At 42.1% G+C, this 16,184-nt stretch overlaps 1 protein-coding gene across 1 annotated transcript in view; it reads left to right on the top strand.

The window, feature by feature from the left end:
• Nucleotides 1-3,429, top strand: part of C1H9orf135 (chromosome 1 C9orf135 homolog) — a 44,986-nt gene extending 41,557 nt beyond the window's left edge. Inside the window, exon 7 of the mRNA XM_040356771.1 lies at nt 3,107-3,429. Coding sequence (XP_040212705.1) covers nt 3,107-3,289 — 183 coding nt within the window. The 3' untranslated portion in view covers nt 3,290-3,429. The remainder of the gene's footprint in view (nt 1-3,106) is intronic.
• Nucleotides 3,430-16,184: the final 12,755 nt, after the last annotated feature.

Here is a 16,184-nt window from a genome sequence, read left to right as displayed (position 1 = left end):
TTTTTTTTATTTTTTTTTAATAAAGGACTTTATTCTTTTGTGTCAGTGTGTTTTTTTTACAATACTTTTTACTTCCTTCGTGAAATGGTAGAGGTACAGTGTACCCCATTACCATTTCACACAGGGGGGGGGTCAGGATCTGGGGGTCCCCTTTGTTAAAGGGGTCTTCCAGATTCTGATAAACCTCCCGCCCGCATACCTCCACAACCACCGGGCAAGGGTTGTGGGGATGAGACCCTTGTCCCCATCAACATGGGGACATCCTCCCCATGTTGAGGGCATGTGGCCTGGTGCGGTTCAGGAGAGAGGGGGGGCCGCACTCTGTCCCCCCCTCTTTTCTGCGGCCGGCCAGGTCAACGTGCTCGGATAATGGGTCTGGTTATGGATATTTAGGGGGAACCGCACGTCATTTTTGTTTTAAATTGACGGCGGGGTTCCCCTGAATATCCATACCAGACCTGAAGGGTCTGGTTATGGATATTTACCGGGAACCGCACGTCATTTTTGTTTTAAATTGACGGCGGGGTTCCCCTGAATATCCATACCAGACCTAAAGGGTCTGGTTATTGAATTTGCGGGGACCTCCGTTCGGGTTCCCTCAACCCTAGTAATAAAAAATCGGGTACATTTATCGCACAGTCATCCGATTCAGTACGATTTACATTGACCACAATATAAAAAAAAAACGGACACGATTGTAATACGATTTCAAATCAGGACCAAAAATCGTGGGCAGACACGTTTTTTGATACGATTTTAAATCGTATTAAATCGTATGCGGATCAAATCGGATGCACTTGGGGACCTAAATTAATGAATGGCAGTGAATGGATCCGTTTTGCCATACAGATTTGTACGATTTTAAAGCTAAAATCGTGAGTAAAAAACGGATGACAAAATCGTGGTGTGAATGCACCCTAAGTGAGGGAGCAAAGGGTTTCCCCATAGGGGTGTATGCAGGGATATGTGGGGTGGCTTCCTATAAATAGCCCGGGCTTGATTCCATACCTGTATCGTAACTTTTATGGGACCTGTTACAGATGGGTGAGCCTTAGGTCACCGGTTGCTTAAGGTCGCATAGGATCCAATAAGGGTCGCCTCCAGGGTTACTCTAGGACTCTGTCTAGTCTGGGAGAACCACCACTGCACAGTGACCATCACCACTGCCCAATAGCAAAGTTGGGAGTGCCAGTCCTAAAAAAAAAAAGTAAAAAATGTCAGTCAATGTCACAGACTAATGGGCAGTTACAAATCACTTGCAAGAAGTAATTTTTGCTGTGGGGGCAATATTGGCTGTTGATGCTAAGGATGTACTTACTTTTTTACAGTACATATTACATCTATTGATAGTTTTGATGAATAAATGATTGAAAAGGCACATTTTTTTTGTGTTCTTATTCAAGTATAGCAACTTTATCTGTAGTCATTGTGGAACGCGTTGAAAAAGTAAACAACTGCCAAGGGGTGTACATAATTTTTCACATGACTGTAGATCGAGAATGGATGTCATATTGTTTGTTAGTAACAATCCACTTCCTGCCCTCCCAGCATGTACACATACTGGGCCAGATTCACAAAAGAGATACGACGGCTTATCTCCTGATATGCCGTCGTATCTGAGAGATTTGTTTGTCGTATCTATGCGGCTGATTCATAGAATCAGTTACGCATAGATAGCCCTATCTTGCGGTCGGCGTAGAATATGCAAATGACTAGTTACGCCTATTCACGAACGTCCGCTTTGCCTGTCGCTCTAAATTTACGTAGTTTCCGTAAAGATGCGTCACGTAAAACTAAGGCTGCCCTCTAGGCGGTGTAATCAATGTTAAGTATGGCCGTCGTTCCCGCGTCAAAAATTTTAATTTCACGTCGTTCGCGTAAGTCGTCCGTGAATGGCGCTGGACGCCATTTACGTTAACGTCGAAACTAATGACGTCCTTGCGACGTCATTTAGCGTCATTTAGCGCAATGCACGTCGGTTAATTTTATGGACGTAGCATGCGCAGTATGCTCGGCGCGGGAACGCGCCTAATTTAAATGGTGCCCGCCCCATTTGAATTAGGCAGGCTTGCGCCGAGCAGATTTATGCTACGCCACCGCAAGTTTACAGGTAAGTGCTTTGTGAATCAGGCACTTATGCTGTAAACCTGCGGCGGTGTAACGTAAATGGGATACGTTACGCCGCCGCAGCGTAACGTAATTCTATGTGAATCTGGCCCACTGTGCATACTTGAATTCTCAGGGCTTGCCTTTGTATTTAATTAACAAGACTCACAGCACCAATGCTGGTGGGGAAAATGGAACAGTTGGCTATCAATTGCAAAATGTACTCCCTGGCTGATGGCCTACAGTATTTTGACCAATGATGGTGACCTAGGTATGCCTACTGCAGTTTAAGCTGTCCAAAAGACAGCAATATTATTCTGTTGACAGGAATCTGGCTTTTTACACTTTTTACGTCTGGAATTTCAAAAACGAGATTTACATCAAGCTTCATTCATACTGTATTTTTATTTTGCATTGGGAACAATGCAGCAAGAAGAATAAGACTTTGTTCCAAAAAGTAAATAACTGGATACTCTTCTGGGGAAATCTCTCTATTGAAGTCCCGAAGGGACATAAAAAGCAATTGAATGATATGTTTTTATCAGATTTCAGTTTATGAAATAACAGTGTGTGTACATTTAGAAGCAGAAATGTAATAACAGTAAGTGAGCAAGCAGAGTTTAGGATTTGCCTGTTGTCATGGAGAGTAGTTCTGTTCATAAAAAATGCACTCGGGAATTGGACTATTCATGTCTATTTTTATTGTAAGGATTTCACTTAAAGGCAATTGTTGGTGCTCTAGAGCAGATCCTCAGATCTTCATGTAGCTAAGTTGGTAAATAAGCGATAAATGCAGCATAAAACCCTGAAGGGAGAACATGAGAATAGATTCATGGAAAACTTTGCCTTAACTTTTTTTTTTTTTACTTTCTGTACTTTGTATCCCCTTTTAGTTCTTCAAGCAATGCAGATTTTACGACTGAACTGTGTAATGATTTGTTGGTTAACTGTTAATTTACTCTTTTTTTTTTTTTATGTTTTTTTTTATGAAAATTTACAGAAAGTTGCAGAAGTCCCAAACTACTCTGCAGCCTACAAGAAATGCCATTCCCAGTTTACAGACACAGCAGATTATAGAAGGCATGGTAGAAACACCTTTCAAGATGAAAGTGGCATGTATGCCAATAGTCACATGAAGCGACTGGTGTTCACGCCAACCTGCCTTATAACACCACACCTGTGAAGATAACATGATACACAACATGACCATCCATCTGTTCTCCATTTTCGAATGTTTTACTTAAAAAAACAATCTTAAAACATTGTTTTATGAATGAAGAAACTAACCTGGAAAAATGAAGTAAAATTACAATTTTTTAAGTACATTTTTCTGAGTGTAATGTAAAAGGTGTTATCAAGTAAAAAAAATATAACTGAGGTTTGTTGTGGTCATTTTATGAGAGATGAGAGTTGTGAATTGTTGACATTTTACTCCTAAATGTCACTGAGCGTGTATTCCAAAAAAGCTTTACTGACATAAACATGTAGCTACAATTGCGGTCTTGTGATTCTGAAGATGCTTGTTATATAATGTAAACTCTCTGGCTTCAACAGTGTTCGTCGCTGATCTGGAACAAGTATCCAGATTACTTCTGACTTTACTCTGACTTTCCAGATATGCATATTTGCTTAGGTTCATGGTTTTAATGGCAATCAAACCACTGAGACAACAGAACAACCAGGATATTAGCAAAATAGCAATCAAACCACTTGGACGACATAACAACCAGGATATTCGCAAAATAGCCATCAAACCACTTGGACAACATAACCAGGCTACTAGCATTTTTAGATTGAGGTAATCAATGGCAGCTTCCAGTCTTTAGAACTTAGGGTTGTGTATGAGGTATATGAGGAAATGGCCTTGTACACTTCTAACACTGTGCACATCTAGCACCTATATATAGAGATGTATTCAGCAGCAGTGAATGTCCCACTGAGGACCCATCATGGGGTAAGCATGACTTAACATTAGGTGCTGCCTTATGGTCTCCTTTCGGGAACCTAATGGTCCCTCCAAAGATTCCATAAAATATGAACTTGTATCATAATGGCTGGAGGGCCGCAAGTATATAAACTGCTCACCATGCTGATATTATGCCATATAACATTCAAGAAGGAGGCCCTAATAATGGAGCATCCTCTAAAATTTTGAGTCCATGTTGGGGGTGGGTAAGTGTAGGGGTTGGGGTAAGGGGGAAGCCTATAGAAAACCTTTTCTGAGAGAAATACATAGGTCTCTAGCTTCAATACATCCCAATACATTTAGGATGAAACTAAACATTAAATATTTTCTTAAATTGTTAAAATAACATCCAGGAGGTCACTTTTCTTTAACCATTCCATGTTGGACCTTATTATTTGGAAGAGCGAATCTCCTATGTCTCTTCTGTAGAGCTTTCATAGTAGTAAGTGTCTATGCACGCTGGCTTAAAAATCACTGCTTCTACAGGAGTTTTGTGTTCTGCCTGTAGAAGCAGCTCAATGCTATCCTATTTGTCCATGCACATTAGGGCGATTACAGGCATATTTTGAGCTTATCGTTTAGAATCAGGAAAAAAAAAACCTCTGGCTTGCATTTCTGATTGGAGTTTTCTGGCAAAAAAAACACAATTTCTAAACTCATCTAAACTGTGTACAAAAACACTCTATATGAGCATTTTTTCTGCCAAGGAAACTGACATTTTTTTAAGCCCAGTGTGCATAGAGCCTAAAAAGCAGGCTATAGCATTTTGGGGGACTATCATATCTGAATGGGGAGGTTGTTTATTTCAAATGCTTTCTATCTGGTTTACCAGGCCGGTAATTTTACAAAATAAAAAAAAGTGCAGTTGTTGGGAAGTAGATTGGACAAATCTCCTGTGGGGCTCCCCTTGCACTGCAACGGTTATATGCTTATTTTTGCCTAATGAGCACATAAAAAGCAATAGTACTATTTGTACTAAAATAAAAAATATGCAACATACGTTTGCAAAATGTGACAATGAATTATAGAGTTTGTTCACCAGTGCCAGAAGTCTGCCAAGCAAAATAGGTGAGTTGGAAGCTCTGGTGCATGAGGAGAACTATGATCTAATTGGTATTGCTGAATCTTGGCTTCATTCTTCTCATGACTGGGCTATTTCGTATTTCTGGCTCTGCTCTCTTTCGGAAAGACAGGGTAAAACATAGGGGTGGTGGTGTATGTCTCTATGTGAGAAGTGATCTCAAAGAGAGTGTGAAAGAGAACCTGGTTGATGGAGAGTGTGATGAGTCTGAAGCATTATGGGTGGAACTGTACATGGGTGTGTGTACTACAAAGGTTGTCATTGGAGTTTGTTATAGACATCCCAGTGTTAGTGAGGAGGTGGAGAGTCAACTCCTTGCACAGATAGAAAGGGCTGGGATGGTGATAATAATGGGGGATTTTAACTACCCAGAAATTGACTGGAGTAATGGCACTGCTGGGACAGTTAAAGGGCAAACATTTTTTAAACCTATTACAAGACAATTTTATGGTCCAGTTTATTGAAGCCCCGACTAGGAATGATGCTTTGCTGGACCTGGTAATCTCAAACCATGCATAGCTTATTACCAATATTCATATAAACGAACATCTGGGTAGCAGTGAATATAACATGATTTAATTTAATGTTAGCTGTAAGCAACAAACACATACAGGTAAGATAAAAACACTTCCCTGTAAGAGAGCACATTTTCCAAGGATGAGGGCTGCTCCCCAGGACTAAGACTGGGAGGGAACATTGGTATCGATGGACACAGAACAGAAATGGGAAATCTTTAAAATGACTGTATGTAAACTCACTGAAAAGTATATTCCCATGGCAATACGTTTAAAAGGCTTAATATAAAACCTATGTGGCTCACGACCAAAGTTAAAATAGCTATAAATAATAAAAAAAGAGCATTTAAAAAATATATAAAAATGAAGGAACGCTATCCTCATTTAAATGTTACAAAGAATATAACAGGATATGTAAAAAGGAAATCAAGGATGCAAAAATTCAAAACGAACGACAGATTGCAAAAGATAGTAGGACAAATCCCAAAATATTCTTCAAATATATTAATGGTAAAAAGGTGAAGTCTGAGCATGTAGGCCCCTTACAAAATAATCTAGAGTGGGTGACTGGAGACAAACAGAAGGCAAATGTATTAAATACTTTCTTCAGCTCTGTGTATACAAAGGAGCATGGGGGAGCTCATGTCCATAATAGGGGTGGTAGTGACACAGCCCCAAATGATCCACAATGGTTCAAAAGTGATATGGTCCAGAAATATTTAGACAGAATAAAGGTGGATAAAGCTCCTGGACCAGATGGCATCCACCCACGGATGCTAAAAGAATTGAGCTCTGTAATTAATTTCAAGGCCATTGTTTCAAATTTTTAGGGACGTGTTAATGACTGAAATGGTACCACTGGATTGGTGCAGGACCAATGTGGTGCCCATATTTCAAAAGGGATCAAAGGGCCAGATCCTCAAAAGGGATACGCCTGCGTATCCCTGTTTCTATCTTTGGAACTGATCCACAGAATCAGTTTCCAAGAGATAGACAGAAGATCCAGCATGTGTAAGAGACTTACACTGCCGGATCTTAGGATGCAGTACCGCATCCGCCGCTGGGGGCATTTTGAGTCGAAATGCCGATTCGGGTATGCAAATTAGCACTTACGGAGATCCACAAAGCTTTTCTGCTTTGTTTTTTCTCCGTAAGTATTAGTTTGCCTGCGTAACCTTAGGGCTGCTTTTACAAAGTGTAAACTGTTTACACCTTGTAAAAGTAGACCCTTCTTACCCGCGACGCTGTTATTTATTTTTATTTTTTTTTCCCGCCGTATCTTTTTTTTTTTCGACGCAACTTTTTTTCCCCGGCGCGTTTCACAAAACTCGGCGTAACGTAAAACCGCGCTATGCCCGTCGGGAAAATGACGTCACAAGCATGCGCAGTACGTCCGGCGCGGGAGCGCGCCTAATTTAAATGGGACTCGCCCCCATTTGAATAGGAACGCCTTGCGCCGGCGGAATTTAAGTTACACACCCGAAAATTTCTAGGTAAGTGCTTTGTGGATCGGGCACTTAGGTAGAAATTTTGGGGCACTCTTTACGTCTAGAGGAAAAAAAGATTTAGGGGCAGATCTCTTGATACGCCACGTAATTTCAAATTTTGCGCGTCTTATCTTTGTTTTGTATCTACAAAACAAGATACAACGGCATTTCGGATCGATCCGACAGGCGTATGTCTTAGTACGCCGTCGGATCTTAGATGCAATTTTTCGGCGGCCGCTAGGTGGCATTTCCGTCGTATTCCGCGTCAAGTATGCAAATTAGCTAGTTACGGCGATCCACGAACGTACGTCCGGCCGGCGCATTTTTTTTTACGTCTTTGCATTCGGCTTTTTCCGGCGTTTAGTTAAAGCTACTATATGGTGGCGTACTCAATGTTAAGTATGGCCGTCGTTCCCGGCTCGCATTTTGAATTGTTTACGTCGTTTGCGCAAGTCGTTTGCGATTAGGGATTTGCGTAGAATGACGTCACCGTCGTGAGCATTGGCTTGTTCCGGGTTAATTTTCGAGCATGCGCACTGGGATACCCCCACGGACGGCGCATGCGCATAAAAAAAACGTTGTTTACGTCGGGTCATAACGTATTTACATAAAACACGACCCCATCACAGAGATTTGAATGCCGCGCCATTACGCCGCCAAAGATACACTACGCCGCCGTAACTTACGGCGCAAATTCTTTGAGGATTCGAAAAAAAAAAATTACGGCAGCGTAGTGTATCTTAGATGCCCGGCGGAGAGATGCGCCGCTGTACATGGATCGGGCCCTTACTCTCCAAATACGGAAAGGTTTCTTCACAGTAGGAGCTGTAAAAATGTGGAAAAGACTCCCTGCAGAGTTGGTTCTGGCCAGCTCAGTAGATTGCTATAATAAAGGCCTGAATACTTTCCTAAGTGCACACAATATAACTGGGTACTAACATTTATAGGTAAAGTTGATCCATGGAAAATCTGATTGCCTCTCGGGGTATCGGGAAAGAATTTTTTCCCCTGCTGTAGCAAATTGGATCTCATGCTCTGCTGGTTTTTTTTGCCTCCTCTGGATCAACTGTGGGTAAATAATTGTGTATATGGGATTATATATTTTTTTTGGTTCAACTAGAGGTTGAACTACTGTAGAGGGTATTTTTTCAACCAACCTGACTAACTATGTAACTATGTAAGTGTTCAGCTTTAAACATATTGTATGAGGTGGTCTTCAAAAAGTTTACCCACTTTTTTATATTTAATGAGTTAAAAAAAAGTGTGGAAACTATTTGAAGAACCCTTGTATATCTGAAATGTATATGCTATGCATCAAATATGTTTTGAGCTACAGAGGTAAGCATAATACAAATTATCCATCTCCGTAATTGCCACAGACATGAAAAAAAAAAAAATCATATTCCCAGTAAAAAAAGAAGACTTATACAAAGTTGTGGTAAAACAAATATGAGGTTGCTGTAGGACAGTGTTTTTCTTTGCAAGTTCCAGGATTTCCTAATCATGCAGGTTTATAGGATTTATCATCAGTTTAGTGAAACTACATCCTCTAGAATATGTCATGTGAGGAGAGCTGTGTAAGACTCATACAGACTGAATGAAAACTGTATCTAGCATACACAGAGGGGGACATTCTCTGCAGATGTTTACACATTGGTCACATGCTTTCATATTATGGTCAAAAACATTAATGGTTTGTGTTCCTCATAGCAACCAATAATACTTATTAATGCATTTACAAACCTGCACTATACAAATTGCTTTTTATAAATCCACTAGACATATTTATAGCCAAAAAATGAGGTCAGGGTATTTTCAAATACATTCTTTATCACCATAGTTTTTTGTATTAGCAAGAGTTTTTTTTTTTTTACTGTAACTCTTAGGACTCAAATTACTTCTTCAAGAGTAAGACTTGAGGATCGAAAATCATTAGCCTTTTTACCTGTTGTGGAGCTAGTTTACTCTCCACAAACAACCAGTCAAATGTTGTGATACCATATAAATTGCACTAAAATTTTATTGGTAATTTTGTTTTTTCAAAACTAGACCCTTTATGCTCTATCACTATGTTTTTGTAGAGTATTCTTTATGATGCTGGTTTTGACATACAGTATACATATACATACTGGCCCAGATTCAAGAAGCACTTGCGCCCGCGCAACCATAGGTTGCGCGGCGCAAGGGCTTACTTGCTCCGGTGTAACGAGTGCTCCTGATTCAGGAACCTCGTTACACCGACTGCAGCCTAGGATGTGACAGACATAAGCCTCCTTATGCCTTCACATCCCAGGCTGCATTCTTGCGTTGGCCGCTAGGGGGCGCGGCCATTGTGATCGGCGTATAGTATGCAAATTGCATACTACCACCGATTCACAAAAGTTGCGCTGGCCCTGCGCACGCAAGGTACGGAGTTTCCGTACGGCCACTTTAGCATAAGGCTGCTCCTGCTAATAGCAGGCGCAGCCAATGCTAAAGTATAGCTGCGCTTCCCGCTCGCGACGTTCAAATTTTACGTCGTTTACGTAAGTGAACCGTGAATGGCGCTGGACGCCATTCACGTTCACTTAGAAGCAAATGACGTCCTTGCGACGTCATTTGCCGCAATGCACGTCGGGAAAGTTTCCCGACAGAGCATGCGCTGTTCGCTCGGCGCGGGAACGCGCCGAATTTAAATGATTCCCGCCCCCGGCGGGATCATTTACATTAGGCGCCCTTACGCAGGGCTATTTTGCATATTGCCCGCGCAATTTACGGAGCAACTGCTCCGTGAATCGCGGGCAAAGCGCAATATTTGCGTGGGCGCAGAGAAAAATGTTTGCTCTTTGCCCACGCAAATATTGCGCGATTCTACCTGAATCTGGGCCACTGTATTTAAAGTATATGCATATACAGTGTATATATTTTAATTGGCCCACATTAGCATCCAAAATAATGGGAAGGGTTAGGCTGGTTATCAAAATACTGTCAAATTACCCACCGACAGTCCATGTACATTTGTTCTGTGCCAGTTTACAAACTTTTGTGAAAATGGAGCAAAATCAAATGCTCTTACAGTATTTTCTCTCCTGGTCCAATGCTCTTGAGAATATAATGAACATAAATCATAAGGCAACCGTTCTTACTTGCACATGGAATAAGCACTAGTAGTATGCTGTAGTTTTCAATATTATAGTTCTGTCAATTCTAATAACGATATTACAGTGTTGCAAGTACAGTAGATACATTAGCCACAGCAGTGCTGCAAACTATAATCCCATAATTTGTTGGTAAAGATTGCCTTTGGCAGATAAACAAAAAGTAAATAAACTCACTAACCTGACAATCCATGCAGCTTTCTGATTCTGGGAGCCTGTACAGTCCAACCTGGGCAACTTAATAGCCAGGAGGTTATAGTCTGTGCGACCGGTGACAGACTGTTAGTCTAAGCTGACTGAGATAGTCAGGAGGCCTAAAGCTTTGCATTGTTTTGTGTTCTGTGCAATGGTGATAAACCCTTTGAAGAAAAGATGTGTGTGTGCCCCACTTCGGTGCCATATTTGGCACCTTTCAGGGGGAAGGAGGGCAGGATACCTGTCTTTCACAGGTATCCAGTTCCCACTTCCAGGAGCCTCAGCCACGGGTATTGATGTCACCCCCTGCCGCTGGGTCAGTAGGAGAGAGGAGCAGAGCCTCACGCATGGGCAGTAAGGTTCCCAGCGTGAAGCCGTAAGTCTTCACTGCTGGTTTACCTTACTTGCAATGGAGGCGGCATGCACCCTACAGCTGATGGAAACATCAGCTGTGGTGCCGACATTGCTGGACGCCAGGACATGTAAGTGTCCGATTATTAAAAGACAGCAGCTGCAGTAGGTGCAGCTGCTGGCTTTTAATTTTTGCAGCGGTAGGCGGACCGCCGCTTTAAGGCTAAACTCCCACATATTATGGTGGATGTGGGCAGAATTAGGTGAAATAGATATCCCCTGGCACAACTCCAGGGCATAACCTAATCTGCCTCTGAGCCAAATTTCATAATAGTAAAGCATGCAGACAAGAGGGAAAATTAATTCAGTCTGCAGCCTTTACCATCCCAACAGCAAGAGAAGGAGCTTTATTGAAAATCACAGCTTTATAGACAGAGTGACATAAGCAATCATCTCAAGAAATAAAACAATATAAGAAAGGAAAGCAACATTTGAGTGGTTAGGAGAAAAATAACATAAACACAAAATAATCATTTTATTAACTCCATCACATTCCTTCTGCTTGGAGACTGCTGATCTCTGCTGGATAGTAAGTTCTTTTGTGATAAACTGTTTGCTGTATGGTAAATAGAGCCATTGAAAGACATAGCAGTGTTGATGGGGGAATCCCTCCTTGCGGAGCCATTATGTTCTGACGGCAGGGGAAGCTGAGAGAACACAGTGATTATTGCTAGCGGACCCCCTACCCGGAGGTCCGGAATCACATATATATATACACATGATCCGGTGCACAGCTGCCACCCTGTAGCAGTAAAACTGTTAAAGGAGGATGACAAGAGGTTAAGGAATTAACCCGTATCCAGAAACAACGGACTTTAGGGAAGGTCCACCACATATGAAGAGCAGGGCCCACCTGATCACAACCTCTTAAGCTGCAGGATGACGAGCCCAGGTACATTTTAGAGAGGTGTTCAGGTATTAAGTACCATCTTGCAAGCACCTTATACCCTGCTCAATCAAGGCAACATTGTTGGAAAGCATTTCTGCTATTCATGTCTAAGCTGCTGCTGATCAGCTTATAGTCAAAGGTGTGCTCGCTACAGCAGTAGACAAAATGCTCAAGATGGAAGGGCAGAGAAGTTAAGTTAAGAGGAAATGGCAGAAATCCTATCCATAATCTAGAAAGAGTGCATGTGTGAGTAAAATTATTGAGGGGTCACCGAACCAAAAGTGGGTTTCTGTGGTAAACCCAATTAAGCTTATGAAGCACAGGGATAAATATTAAATTCTGAATACGGAGAGAGACAAGATGTTCCAGAGGGTTCTCATCTGATAAAGGCCTAGATAGGGACCTGGTTGCCTATAGTAAATGTCAGTTGTCAGGACATATGCCTGCATAATATAACGGAGATAACCACTAATTTGTATGCATTTTCTCTGCAGTCCTTGAGTTAGATAAGCAAATACTGTAGTTTCTGACCAGGTTAAGAAAAGAAACACAAAAACAAAGGGGTCTATAATCCTGAATATACTGGGGGTGATAGTGAGATGGATGATTGCTCTTTTTTAGAGAGTAGAGAAGTGTTTGAATAGGCAGGTGGAGTGTTCTGCCCAAGCATCTGCCCTTACTTTGTGAACTGGTCCAAATCATTTGGTGGAGGGGAATTATGGTGTGGGGCTGTTTTTCAGGGGTTGGGCTTGGCCCCTTAGTTCCAGTGAAGGGTATCCTTAAGGCGACAGCATACCAAGATATTTTGGACAATTTAATGCTCCCAACTTTGTGGGAACAGTTTAGGGATGGCCCCTTCCTGTTCCAACTTGACTGCACACCAGTGCACAAAGCAAGGTCCACAAAGACATGGATGAGCAAGTTTGGGGTGAAGGAGCTTGACTGGCCTGCACCTCAACCCGATAGAACCCCTTTGGGAGAAATTAGAGCGAAGACTGCGAGCCAGGCATTCTTGTCCAAATCAGTGCCTGACCTCACAAATGCGTTTCTGGAAGAATGCTCAAGCATTCCCATAGACACACTCCTAAACCCTGTGGACAGCCTTCCCAGAAGAGTTGAAGCTGCTATAGCTGCAAAAAGGTGGGCCAACTCAATATTGAACCCTACGGACTAAGATTGGGATGCCATTAAAGTTCATGTGCGTGTAAAGGCAGGCACCCCAATACTTTTTCGTAATATAGTGTATATATGAACTCTTGTACAGTATTTACATTTCTTTGCACTAGTCACATATAGAGTGATTGCCATGGTCACTGATTTTTGCACTACATTTTAGATGTTTCTTGATCTTTATGTTTATGAAGGACTTTACTTTCATTGTATAAATTAATTAGCACTGCATGTTTTAGGTTTATTTTGTATTCGTTTGTCATTAACAAATTGTGCTAGCAACTTTTTTTGTTTAAGGGCCTAAGTGCAGGGATATTTACTTTTGTCAATTTTGAGTTTGCATTACATTGAAGGATCTGGTGGATACCAGAAGTCTGAACTAAAGCCAATTTTGTGGTTTACATACCTAGTGCGCACACATTTACGGTTCCCGGATAACCCAAGAGAAAGCAAAAGTCTGTATATGCAGACACTTTGTTATGTCATTTTAGCTTGTTATGTTACATTGATAACATCATTGTAATGACAACTTTACCACTCCAGACACTTTTTTGTGAATACACAGCATTGCAATGTCACATCTCTAGACACGAAGCCAAGAAACGCCTCATGCATGCTGAGATCTAAGCTGAAGCAGATCCTAGCTTAATGAAGTTATCTGTATTCTGTACATCAATAAAATTTATGGGCCTGGGTTTCAAGCAATCAAGTGGGCTCACAGAAATTTATATAGAGGGAGAAGCCTTAAGAGTGACTGGTAATTAATTTCATTGTCCCACTGGACATTGATGGATTAGGTTAGCACTTACTTTTCTCCTGTCACACAAATCACACCTAGCTTTATTTGACTTTGACACTGCTGCGAAAACATTGGTCACAGAAACATAACACAGATGATTTGCATTTTTGTAAAGGAACTGTTAAATGAAACTCAAAACCAATATAACGAAAACCGTCTTATATTCGCTTATATAGTAACACAAATGTCAAAATGTATTCTTAAATACTGACAGTATAAATGCTTATAAGTACTGATACTATATCTTTAGATTAGCTTTTTATCATCTTCAACTCTAGATTGAAGGAAGAATGGGTAGAGGGAGTACATCAGGCTTTGTATTGCATAATTCTGTCACATTACACTGGGGTGTTTCTTACAAAAGAGGAATGCCTAAAGATGTCTGCTTCTTCATTGTCCAAACAGTAGGCATGGGTAATAAAGTGATAAAGAAAGCAGGACTTAAAGGAGTTGTAAAGGATTTTTTTTTGCTGAAATGACTGTTTACAGGGTATAGAGACATAATAGTTAACAGATTCCTTTTAAAAATGATTAAAAATAGATAAAAATCAATCATATAATGTACCTGCAGTTTCTAGTTTTGTTTTTGCATGTTGTTTCCTGCTTCTGTGATGTACAGAGCCACAGAGCCAATACAGGGCAGTGATGGTTTGGAAAACGAAACTGATTGGTGCTGAGGTGTTTTAGACACACAGTAATCACACCTCCTTGATTAGTGACCACAGAGAGAAAGCTCCCAGTACTGTGGTTATCAGGAAACAGACAACCAGGAAGTGTGGAGATCAGAGAAGAATTACAGCAACTTGAGAGCAAAAACGAACAATGAGGACATGAAAACAGCACTGCATTAAGGTAAAGGAAGCTATTAAGATAAAAAAAAAAAATCCTTTACAAACCCTTTAAAGTCAGTGCCGGGACAAGGTCATCTATAGCGCAGGGTGAACATGGTAAACCCCCCAAGATGCAGTGCTGGACTGGGACAAAAATGTGGCCCTGGACTTCATCCAGACTGGCCCACTTTGACAGGTCTCTCCCATGGCAGCCGGACAACTCCCGCACCCCTCCCCCGGCCACCCAAGCCCCCTCTCCCCCTTCACTAGCCATTCTACTTTATTAGAGTAGAACGGCTGGTACTGGTACTCTTATAGGCAGTACCAGTGGGGAAGCTAGACATTATTTCACCCGGGGCAAAGAATCAGTTCGGTGCCCCCCCTTATGGGACAAGGTTAGGCAGAAGTGAGAAACTCCCAGGCCATAGCTGTTGAGTCAGCTGTCTGTCCCCTCCCCCATGCTCCTCTGTCGTCCCCCCTGCTCCTCCCCCTGCTTCTCTGTTCCCCCACAGGTGAGCGCTGTGGGCAGGGAGGAGGTGAGCGCTGCGGAAAGGGAGAGACAGAGGAGCATGGGGGGGGGGGGGCGGCGTTCCGCTGTCACTGAAGCCGGCCCACTGAGCCATCGGCCCACCGGGAAACTACCTGTAGTCCCCATGGCCAGTCCATCCCTGCCAAGATGTATGAGCTTTGTCACCCTCATTAATACTCTGTGCTCCAGTAACTCGCTCACTGCTCACGAGATTGCCAATCACTTCAAAAACAAGATTGATGCAATCCGTGGGGACATCTCCACTGCACAGACATCTAACCCACTTAACATACCCTGTACAAATCCACTCTCCGAAGAGGTCGCTAAAGTTTTCTCAGAAGCCCGCATTTCCATCTGTCCCCTGGATCCTGTTCCCTCACATCTACTACAGTGACCCTCTTCTTCTATCTTATGCTCCCTCACTCACATCTTCAATCTCTCCCTCTCTACTGGCACCTTCCCCTCCCCTCTAAAGCATTCCCTAATCACCCCCATACTTAAAAAGCCCTCACTGGACCCCACCAGCCTAAACAACTTAAGACCCATCTCCTTGCTCCCGTTTGCATCAAAACTTTTAGAACGCTTAGTCTACAACTGTTTTAGCACCTACCTCACTGACAACAACCTTCTTGACCCATTACAGTCTGGCTTTTGCTTGCTACACTCCACTGAAACTGCCCTACTGAAACTCACTAATGACCTACTAAGTGCTAAAACCCATGGTCACTACTTCATACTCATACTAGTCGACCTCTCTGCAGCCTTTGATACTGTTGACCATCCACTCCTCCTCAAAAAAATCCACTCTCTTGGCCTTCAAGTCTCTCTTGACTCTCCTCCTACCTATCACAGCGCTCCTTCAGTGTGACCTATAACTCTGTTTCCTTCTTGCCACTTCCTCTTTCTGTAGGGGGTACCTCAAGGTTCTGTCCCGGACCCCTTCTATTTTCCATTTACACCTCCTCTCTTGGTCTGTTAATAAACTCCCATGGCTTCCAGTACCACCTCTATGCTGATGACACACAAATCTATCTCTTTACTCCTCACCTCACTCCTTCAGTCTCCTTTC

The sequence above is a fragment of the Rana temporaria genome, chromosome 1 (assembly GCF_905171775.1).
Source record: "Rana temporaria chromosome 1, aRanTem1.1, whole genome shotgun sequence".
NCBI lineage: Eukaryota > Metazoa > Chordata > Amphibia > Anura > Ranidae > Rana > Rana temporaria.
The sequence above is the reverse complement of the archived record's forward strand: the minus strand, read 5'-3'. Positions and strand labels throughout refer to the sequence as shown.